Below are 11,216 nucleotides of genomic sequence, written 5' to 3'. Positions count from 1 at the left end.
CTGTTGTGATCATCCAGGTTGAATTATGGTCATTTAAATCTTAATGTAATGTAATTTAGACAGTTCATCAGTTCAGTCATTTTCTAAACCTGTGTCTTGTTGACCTGAGCACATTTGCTCAAACTCTGTACCAAGTTCACAAATGAGTATTTCCATTTTAATCTACTTTATACTTTTACTCCTCTACATGTATTTGACACTAGCGATTACTAATGACTTCTCTAATTAAGATTTTACAAGATAACATAAGATGAGCTTATACAATATGATGTAGTGTGTTACTATTAACCAACCCACTAGTGTATACATTAAATCAAAGCATTTACAAACTGTATCCAATATCACAATATGTTATTAAGAATAGAATAAATAATTACTTTATTCTGGATTTCAACTGTTTAATTAGCACTCTGAAAGGAATGAGCTTTACACTTCGCTGTTTTGTACTTTTACTTAAGCAACATATGTTCAGTGTAATAAGAGCAGTATTTTTAGACTATGGTATTACATGATGTCTTAGGATTGTAGACTATAACCAGAAATGACTCTGTTTGTGTTGTTGTCAGCTTTGTGTTTCAGAAAAATGCTTTATAGCCACCATATAACTTTACGACCTCCTCCTCAACATACACATGGTTTCAAAATAAGTGACATTTCTGATATTTAAAAGGAAAGGAATGTGAAATAAATATGTTTCGGGTGAATTTAAAGAGCTGACGTCTTTCACGCTCTAGACGTGCAAGCAGTAAAATGAGTGACAGGAGAATAGAAGAGAGGGTTGAAATGTTTAGAGGACAGAATTCAGTCTTCCTGTGAAGCTTTTGCTCCGTGGCTCCTCTTTTGTCCCTCCCTGCCACGCCTCCAGGGGTCGTCCTGGCAACATGTTTTACTGCTGGCAGCCATATGAATACAGCATTGGCTCCTGTAAACTAGGAAAGCTGTACACACAGTTACACTCTAATGCCAAGGACACAGCGAACAAGGAGGCTTCGGCTTCAAATATAAAAGGAGGTAAACAAGGGAAGGCAATGTATCTTTTTGTGAATATTTCATATTATTCACCATCATTTTGTTAAAGGACTAAATTGCTTTTGCAATGTGCAACACGGACTGAAAAAGGGGCACGAAACACGGCGGATTTAAATACTTCTGACGCTGATCTGTTGTATTTTTCATCTCAGTATGGATGCAAATCTAAATGTAGATAGACTGATGGATGAAAAAGAGCCTCTTCATGGCAGGAGGATCGAACACAGTCTCCTCAACATGTTGACAGAAACTATTCAGGAGCTGGAAGCTGTCAGACGCTGCAGAGATCTTCATGATGGCAGTGTGAGTGGGAGGAGATGCATAGGAGAAGAACCAGTTAGTGGCGGAAGAGAGGAAATACAGAGAGGCAGTGAAGAAGGGATGCTCAGTGCTGCAGAAGATAAGGAGGACGATGAAGAAAGAGGAAGAAATGCTGATGAAGAGTGGGAGGAGAGAGAGTGCAAGCAGAGAGTTCTGGGAGTGCTGAGGGAGCTGAGCGTTTTTCATTCTGACAGTGTGACAGCATGGAGAGGAGTTCTCAGAGAATGTGCCCACAAGTCCCAGCAAGGGGACAGTGATCCGCAACATCCGTCCACAACAGGTAGGGAGGTTGATCGGACTGATGCATGTCTTTGGAAAGGGCTAAATGTGATTAAAGAATAAAAAGAAGTAGTGGAAGTGTCAGTGGAAGTCCAGTAAGCAGGAGGAGGAGTTGAAGTGACAGTTGAGTTTGAAACATTGAAAGCAGTTGAAGTGTCAGCGGAAGTTGAACGGCTGAAAGCAGCGGAAGTGGAAGTTGAAGTAGTAATGTATGAAAATAAGTAGAAGTGTCAGTTGAAGTTGCAACACAGAGTCATTTAAGTGTCAGTGGAAATGGAAACTCTGGAAGCTCATGTGTCAATGGAAGTGTCGTTAAAACTGCCGACATCAATTTAGGTGTATTTGCTGAAAGCAGTTGAAGAGTCAATTCAAATAAAATTGGCTCTCAAAAATGCAGTTTGTCAAATACTGTAAAAGTTGTATTTTGTTGTTGTGATTAACAACACATCTGCCTATGTTCTATACATCTGTTTTGTTTCAGATTGTAGAGTCACACCTTGTTCAGACTCCTTCAGTGACACTTTACTGAGTGTTGGTCAGGACATAGATGTCATTATGGACAAACTGAACACAATCATAACTAAGCTGGATGAAGAAATCCTCAAATTATGTGCCAGAGGAGGCCTCAACTGTGGATGCAAGCGCTTCAGGAGACCAGAGATCCAAAAGCACCAGAGCAACCGGAAGAGGACAACAATCCCCTAACCTCCCATGATCCCATTGAATCTGACTCTGGGCATAAACATGGCATTGAGGATGGAGATGATCAAAGTCATATAATGCCATCACCAGATACTGAACGAACTTCAGACTCCAGATTCAGCAGTTCTGACTGCAATGATGGAAAAGACACGAGGCAAGGATTAGCGGTCAGAAGTCAAGGGAGTGATACTGAGGACTGTAATACTCCAGAAGGACAGACAGATTTCCTGGAGCACACAGAAAAGGACAAAGAGGAGAACAACAAAGAATGGATCATAGTAGGGTAAGTTGATGAAACCATCACCTTCTTTTGTCCCCATTAACCCATAAACACAGAAGGTACACTGTCCACAGCATCTTATATTCTGTATCAGCTTGTTCCAGCTCTTAAAGTATGATATATGATGTTTACGCTGAGTGAAATATTCAAACCTAAGAGTTGATATTTCTTATGGCTCCATATCATAATTATTGTAGATGTGTTATCCATCATTTCATACAGATGTCCTCCACTTTTAGACATATTTGGTATTTTTGAAACAGGGACAAAGTATATAGGGTGGATGCGTAAGGGGGAGGGTTGGAGGCAATTTAAGGGAACGTACAGGAACAAAAATAATAATAATAATAATAAAAAAGATGAAAATAATATAAATAAATGAAATACTTCCACTTCTTCTTCCACTACTAAATTACTAAATTATTATTATTATTAGTAACAATAATAATAATATAGTCATAGTGCCAATCTTTACATTTCATGTAAACTTCTGCACCCTCAACACGTTTTTAATATTGATTTTTATATTAATTACTTATTTAGATTTTTGATTATTATGTTCAGCATTCCAGTCTTTAGGCCACGTGGATTTAATTTCTTCCCCTTATTTCCCCTGCTCACTGATACAGAAGCAAACTCTCGGCAATGGTTCATCACAAGGTGGACACATTTTGACCACCTGGCCTCCTCATAACCGACTACTTCATACAGTGCACTTTCGGGTCACTGCCCAGAATTGTCCAAAAGCCAAACAAATCAAGGACATTAGAAGGAGAGGTCGAGTCTGGGAAAAAGCTGATATGAGAATATGCATGCTCCAGCATTTCAGAAATATTTAATATGGTTGTACTTTTTTGGTGGAAATGTATCTTAAAGATGATAAACAACATTTCTACTAACATTAAGAGCACAATTGTCATATCAATGATGCAGGGAGCAAAGTATGCAATTCAAAGCTGTTCTTCAGTGCATCATTTTCAGAATGTCATCTGTACATCATGGGTTTTGTAAATATGTGTCTTTTAAAATTATTTTCAGGCTCAATGGTCAACAGGGGGAGAGCCAATCAGATGCACCAGAAACATGCTTCATCAGAGCACCTATAGGTGTGGCTGAAGTCCTGAGATGTGAGGTGGCCGACACCCTGAGCTGCCTGATGGTGACCGGCTCGGAGGAGCTGGTCAGCAGAGTGATCAGGGTCAAAGTCCAGGATGGAGCTAACGTTCCACTTCCCCGTGACTGTGGTTGTGCCTTTCTGCGCACGTTACCGAGGCAACTACAGGGATGTCGCTGTGAAGATAGTTGATGGAGAGAGGAGGGCCAGCTACGTCAGTCCTGTAACCACAGAGGGCACGTATGGAGGGCAGAGGGTAAAGTTCACTATTACTTACAGTATATTTGAAAGACTCTTAACTTTTATTTTTATGCCATGAAATAAAAATATATAATTTCTATTTGTTTTTTTTTGCGATATTTATGAGTTATTATTTTCAATCAGGGTTGGTTTTAATTGATAAAATTATTAAATTAATTAGTGAAAGGCACTGGAGTTTATGATTAGCTTTATATCTTTAGAAATAATCAGATGTGCCTGCCTTTATTGTTTGTAAAAAAAAAAAGGAAAACAGAAGAGGTGCTATTATAGTGCCTTGTGGTCCACCTTTTAGGACTTTGAATTCACAATCAACAGAAACACTATTGCTTTCTGTCCCAAAAATGATGATTTCATTTATGTTTTGTTTGTGTCTTTGTCAGGGCTCATTTGCAGAGGTAAGGGTGTATTTCCCTGGGCCTGTTTGCAGTTGTTTCCTGTCTAAAAAGAGAAAATTACACAGTTCCCACAAAGGGTTTGTCACTCAAGCTACCCATGGACCCCCGAATCTGTCTGAACTACCTCCCGGGATCGTTCACTGCTCCAGTAATGGCACAAACAATGGTATGGAAAGAATCCCATTTTACTTTTAACACAAGTGTGTCATCACAGCGATCATAGGCTTCCACCACTGATTTGTTCTGTATTGTGGGCTGTTTGGGATTGATAAGTGGGTAAAAAACATCTGTACATTTGAGATCAAGCCTTTGAAAATGAATTAAACCAACATCTCCCCCTCCACACGGCTCTCTTTGATAAAACAGAATGCTGTCGGCAAAAAAAAACAAAAGTGTGGTAAAAGAAAACAATTTTCATATCACCAAGCGTCCAAACTGCATCTTAAATAATGCAGAACAGCTGTTTCATCATCTGCCTCAGATCCAACCAGTAGATGTCGTATTTCTGGCTGCCGTCAAGTCCAGAAGCGATGTCTATCACACGGTGGTGTCTACAAGTCCGCTGCTCTACCTCACCCACCCTTCCTCTCAGCCCCTGAGAAGACCCCTCACCCTCATCCTTCCCTGTCCCCCAAACCCTGAAAAAAAGAGACACACAAGGGGACAAGAGGAGGTGGAAGACCACCAAACTCGGCCTGTTAGTGCTTCTCCACCATGGGATCAACCTGCTTCCCACAGAAGGAGGTGAGTTAAATATGGCCTCTTCATGTAGATGCAGGTGGAATAATGTGTTGTACAAACAATCTATAATGAATATAAATTTCTAAAAGGTTTAGTTGACTGTCATGTTAGCAACAGACCAACATGGCTAAAGGGATAGCCATGTTGGTCTGTCAGTTGGTCCACCACTTTCGTCAAAGAAGAAATAACTAGAGCACTGATTGCCATGAAGTTTTGTAATTAGCTAAGTGTAGCATGCTAACACGTTAAACTAAGATGGTGAACATTACACCTGTTTAACATCAGCATGTTAGCATTGTTAGCATATTAGTAAGCTAACGTTAGGATTTAGCACTGCCTCACAGAGAGTCTTAGTCTTGTCATAAAGATATTTTGCTTTTTATGTTTCTGTCAGAGACGGGGCCTCCGTGAAGTCTAAGGAGATGTCCAACGAGCTGCTGATTGTTCTGGGTTCAAGAGACAAACAGTGGAGCGTCCTGGATAAAGTCACATTCAGAACCAGCAAAACGGACAGGTGTCCTTTGAACTGAGAGAGCACTTTGACAGGTTTGCAGCAAAATGTCTTCATTCATTATTTATAAAAATGATCTTAATGGCTGATGACAATATCTGACTATTGAGAATGAGAAGTTTAAACATAACACAGTAGATCCAAAGAGATTTAAAGGACAGCCAGGAAGTGGAACAATATGTAAATACATAATTCACAGAATCAACATCGGAGAGATTGTGTACACTTTAATGCAAATAAGGAAAATTGTCAGGTTTTTTACTACAGTTTTGTGGAAACGGGAGCTCAGATGTATAGCCTAGTACATATTAAGGGCCAAGACGACATAGCACTTTGTGGATATTGAATATTAGAATGCTAAATTCAATGTTAAAGCCACTACAAGGATATGCTTTTCTAAACTGGGTAAAAGCCTTACTGACAGTTGGAAGCTGCAAAAAAGGCTTGGGAAATATTGAAAGTTACTTTAAATCAGATATTAAAGCCTAGTGGATTTTCTGTGTGACTGCTGCACTGAGTGGATACGTTGTCCAAACTAAACAGATCACAGCACAAACTGTAATATGAGGCAGAAACATCCATAGAAGGACCACAGATAGTACAGACAAGCCCAGGCTCAGACAACTCGTAGGGTGACGCTCATTTGTCGCAGCATTCGTGTCCAATCCACTCCGGATTTGTCCAGTTTGTCCACCCAGTAAAAGATAGATCTGAAAGAACATACTATATTACATCAAAAGAAGACCTTAAAGTTGTGTTGTGATGCTCGGCTGTAATAATCTTCCGTCTCTTACCACATGTCTTTGTGCCTGCGCCTTGCTGATACAGTTGATCAACCACTGTAGTTGATTTGAAGGATTGTAGGTTTTCAGCTTGTTGCCGTTGTTCCCTATGCGTACTTTCAGAACAGGCTGGCTTCTCACGCCGCAAATAAGGATGTAATAAATCCTGCATCTGACCACAGAACAGGAAATACTCTCAGGCATCACAGAATAATTGAAGTGAAAGCAAAACCGTTTTTATTTGATTATGTACCTTCTTGTTGAGACGCAGTTAGCAGAGTCCAGGTTTGTTTGCTTCTCAGGACACCAGCCTAGAACCTTGAAATGATAAGTTCCTTGCAGTGTTGTTCTCGTCATATCGAGGAGGCTGTTGAAACTGGATCACACATAGAGGCCAGTAAACAAGATTAGATTAAGTCAAGGAATGAAATTTGCCAAAAAACAAGTGAATATTATTTGTTTATGAGAATAGTGATGAGTGACTTTAACTCTCTGTACACCTGTCAGTGAAAAACAGCCTTTTCAGTTTTCTTTTTGCCACAGAGTTATCCTGCAATATACAGAAAAAAAACATGAGTGAATAATTACAATGATTAGACTCGATGATTTTTAAATTATGTTTTAGAAAAATGTACTCTTACGTGCAATTCAAAACAAGGTATTTTAAGTTTTTTAGCAGAAGAGAACAGACATCATGGATGGATTACTGAACGGGTCACTCAAAGATACACAACCAGGAAGAGACTCAAAATGACCACAAAGACTACAAAGAGACACACAAAAGACTACAAAAGACTAAAAACTACATAGAGTTGTAAAAAATAAAAAAAAGCCTGCAAAAATACAAAAAGAAACCACAAAGAGACTCACAACAACTATGAAAAGGGACAAAGAGACTTAGAACAACTACAAACAGAAACAAAACAACTACAAAGACACGCAAAACAACTACAAAGAGACTCAAAACAACTGCAAACAGAAACAAAACTACAAAGACACGCAAAACAACTACAAAGAGACTCAAAACAACTACAAACAGACACAAAACAACTACAAACAGAAACAAAACAACTACAAACAGACACAAAACAACTACAAACAGACACAAAACAACTACAAACAGACACAAAACAACTACAAACAGAAACTAAACAACTACAAAGAGACTCAAAACAACTACAAACAGACACAAAACAACTACAAAGAGACACAAAATGATCACACTATTGATAAAACCAATGAGAAATGCGTAACAACTACAAAAGAGAAACTAAACTAAAATCTGTGTGTCTTGTTCCTAAGTAGAAGAGCTGGTGGGGTCTGTGTGCCCAGGGGCCCGTTGTCACATGGAGTCACATGTGCATGTTTTGATGTTTTCCTGGTAAGACTACAGTTAGAACAGTTGCAGGTTTCTCACTGCATGTATTTGGAATCGGAGGCCCATGAGCCCGATGAGTGTGTTTGACAGGCGCAGCAGGTTAGCGGGGTTCTGGGCTGTCGTCACAGCCACATCCACACACACACTACCAGCAGTGACCGTCATCAGGATTCCTCCAACCACATAGAGGAAGTAGCAAACATTGCCCCTGAGAGAGAGAGAGGGAGGGAGGGAGAGAGAGAATTAGGGAGTGGGCATTTGCATATTTAAAGATAACAGTTCATTTTGAAGTCTTGTGAAAATCATGGATCCTTACTTGTGGACAATCAGCTCTTGTGGAAACTTCAACATGAAGGGGTTTGATGCGTGAGTCTCCACAGGAACAACGCTAGAATAGGAAACATGTTTATGTGCACATTTTTCTCAGTGCAGAAATAATGAGGTTTGTACCAGATTTATGTTAAAGATTATTTTCATCTGCAGTACCCTGGCACGTGACACACACACACACACACACACACACACACACACACACACACACACACACACACACACACACACACACACACACACACGTAAGCAAGAAATACAGCAGTTTGAAAGATATCTGTAATACAGTGTTTTCTTGACCAACACGACTCTTTAGCTGGAGTTTGCTATAGTTGCTAATCCTCTTAACTTTACTAACATGTTGTATACATCACACATGTAATCATCACAGAACTTCTTTACATATTGGTGCCATTAGAGTGAAATACATTTTACAATACATCATCTTGAAGTACTCACCCTTGTCTCCGGAGTTTCATGCCTTTCATTTAGACATCTAGGCGCTGCATGATAAGAGAAGATATGTGGAACAATACAACCAGACTTAGAGTGAGCTTTTCTTTACACAAAGGGTTTAGGAAAGGAGGTATGGATTCAAAAGGGAGGCTAAATACTTTGGATTCCAGGCTTTAACATTTCTGTCAGAACTTAAGTACATGGTAAAAAATGTTAAATAATCTCTAAAGAATTCCTAAATATTAAGAAAATATTTATTTATAAAATTAACAAGGAAAAGAAAAGAAAAACAAATAAAATGCTGGTGTTCTCTGCTTCCAATATTTTACTGATATTTGTGTTTTTAGTCACATTTAGAAAGATTGAATTATGATTAAAGATTTAATTGTAATCCTTTAATAAGGATAGTTTTTCTCTCCTGTGCTATAATTCTTTCTTATCTAAAACAGCTTCCCCAGGGAATAATAAATGTACAGTAATATGAGTTCTTTATTCTGCCTTAAGTATATTAAGTCTATATTCAGGCTCATCTCTTCCCTCTATTCAGCAACAATCTTATCTCTCCACTGAGCTTAATTTCCTAACTTCCCTGTCTCTGACTCTCTACCTCTCAGGCTGCTGGTGATTCGTCTCCTGTCTCCACTGCCGAATTGCCGTCTCACCACCCTGGCGGAGGAGCTGGAGGAATCGGTGTGCTTCCACGCCGTCTCCATCGTCCTCCAGCGAAGACAAGATGAGCCTCTCTCCATCCTGGTGGCTGCTCTTCCCAGCAGAGACCTCAGCTGGGAGCTGTCCAAACTGCGAGCCCGGGGCTACGGCGACCTCCCGGAGACCTCGTCGGAGATCTCCATGTGCGAAGGAGACCAGCTTCTCCTGCGTTTCAGTGGCAACATCACCTCCAAAGGTTGGGTGTGAGGTTGGACCTTAATAAAAAAAGTTACATGCACACTAATGCAACAAAAACTAGAGCAGGCTCTCCAGATGCAAATGTACATTTCTATTTAGGATTATATATAATGTGTGCTGATGATGTGCTATTGGATGGGTTATGACATTTGGTAGAGGCATTCATGCTTCCAAAAGTTATAAATCAGAACCTCGGTTTCGGTTCTAGAGCGCATATGCTTTTTAAAATAGTTGGATTGATGGTTAAAGATAGAATATTTTATGTGTTTGGTCAATTTTTTAACCCCAAAAAGGTAGCTAGAGCTGCAACATATGAAATAAAAAAGGTGTCGCTGTTGTTGGGGAAGTCAGAGTGTTACAAATACCTACCCCAAGTCTAAACAGGTTTTTCTTCATGCTGCTTGAGACACATAACTGTGTGCCACAGAGCGTATAATAGAGTGACTGAATTATATGTTTGCACGGGCAGTGTGTGTACAGTGTGTTCACAATCTCAGGTATGTTTGCTCTAATGTCTTTCTTCTCACTTGAACATGAAATAATATTTTTTTGAACAGGAACTCAAAACGAGGGATATGATGTCCCGCATGAGCGCATCACCTTCCACAGTCAGCAGAAGAATCACCTCTTGGTGCATCTAACTGAAGTGGACCCATTTGGGAACTACAGCTCCCCGCACTACAAGGGCACGGCCATGTTTTACAAGGTCACCAGAGGTCAGCTGGAGTGGCGAGGCGACAGACCAGCCCCCATGGACACAAAGCTCCTGGGAGACCCCGTCTGTAAGCTGTCTCTGACTTTACCCAAGGTGAAGGAACTTTCACACGTACATTATACATATCGTTATAAGACGTCCACAATAAGAGAATATCCTAACGATTTATTCTGTTTCATCTCAGAAAGTGAGAACCATTAATCGACCCATCACAGCTAGGGTGAACTTACGCCAAGAGACAGGTGGGTGACATGTTTGCGATACTCGTACTTGCTTAATTTTGTCTTGTTTTAAGATACTTACGCTCATTTCAGAGCAGTTTTTAAGCTGTAATAAAAAAATAATGATGATCTCTTGTTCTCCCACCAGATTCCCTGTCAGACTCTCTTCTTCTTTGGCTGTCCGCTGAGCTCTCAGAGGAGGAAGTGGCCCTTCTCGTGGTCTCCCTGCGTCTCCGTCGAAGCGCTGCTCAGCTGGTGAAGCTCCGGGTTGGGGATAGTCTGTCCGCTCAGGCCTTCCATCTCCTGGCCATGTGGAGGAGGGGGCTGCCCGCTGCAACAAACCAACCCAAGGCCTCTCAGCTGGCTCACTGCTTGGCCAAGAGCGGCAGGCCGGACCTGGCCAGGGAGTTGCTGCTGCGACAGGCTGCGACCACCAGGCAGGACTCGATTAAATAAGGAAACTTTGAAAAGTAGAAATGGCATTGCTTTTAGTCAAGAGCATGTGTGCCTGCCAAATGAGTTGGTGGCAGTATTGTGTTTGATCCACACGGGGTCAGCATTGGACTGTGAGATTCCGTGCTCTCTTCCAGACTTGAGTCTACCGTCTATGAGGCACGACTAGGTCAACCGGGTAATATTTAAAGGCCTGACGACTTAATGTTATTCAATAAAACCAACGATGTGGGTAATATTTCTATTAAGTATTTCTTGTGACACATTCGAATCCAAAATAACTTGTGTCACCACATAAGAGTGAGGCCATTCAGACAATCAAGGTCAAGTTCAGAAAGCATA

General features: G+C 40.5%; 1 protein-coding gene and 1 long non-coding RNA gene across 2 annotated transcripts; one reads left to right on the top strand and one right to left on the bottom strand.

Moving 5' to 3' along the window:
- Positions 1 to 1,182: 1,182 nt before the first annotated feature.
- On the top strand, positions 1,183 to 10,895 carry dthd1 (death domain containing 1). The gene is given in 15 exon segments (XM_029455369.1): positions 1,183 to 1,630; positions 2,111 to 2,244; positions 2,246 to 2,269; positions 2,271 to 2,614; positions 3,650 to 3,836; positions 3,838 to 3,981; positions 4,367 to 4,393; positions 4,395 to 4,547; positions 4,863 to 5,125; positions 5,517 to 5,611; positions 5,614 to 5,668; positions 9,194 to 9,483; positions 10,043 to 10,293; positions 10,385 to 10,442; positions 10,570 to 10,895. Coding segments are annotated over 15 exon segments (2,799 nt in total).
- LOC115023798 (uncharacterized) lies at positions 6,242 to 6,753 on the bottom strand. The gene is made up of 3 exons (XR_003834046.1): positions 6,669 to 6,753; positions 6,428 to 6,587; positions 6,242 to 6,343 (listed from the first exon to the last, which is right to left on the bottom strand). It is a non-coding gene; the product is annotated as an uncharacterized LOC115023798 (long non-coding RNA).
- Positions 10,896 to 11,216: the final 321 nt, after the last annotated feature.

This window comes from Cottoperca gobio, chromosome 18, assembly GCF_900634415.1.
Source record: "Cottoperca gobio chromosome 18, fCotGob3.1, whole genome shotgun sequence".
NCBI lineage: Eukaryota > Metazoa > Chordata > Actinopteri > Perciformes > Bovichtidae > Cottoperca > Cottoperca gobio.
Note: the sequence above shows the minus strand (reverse complement) of the source record. Positions and strands in the feature narration are given on the sequence as shown.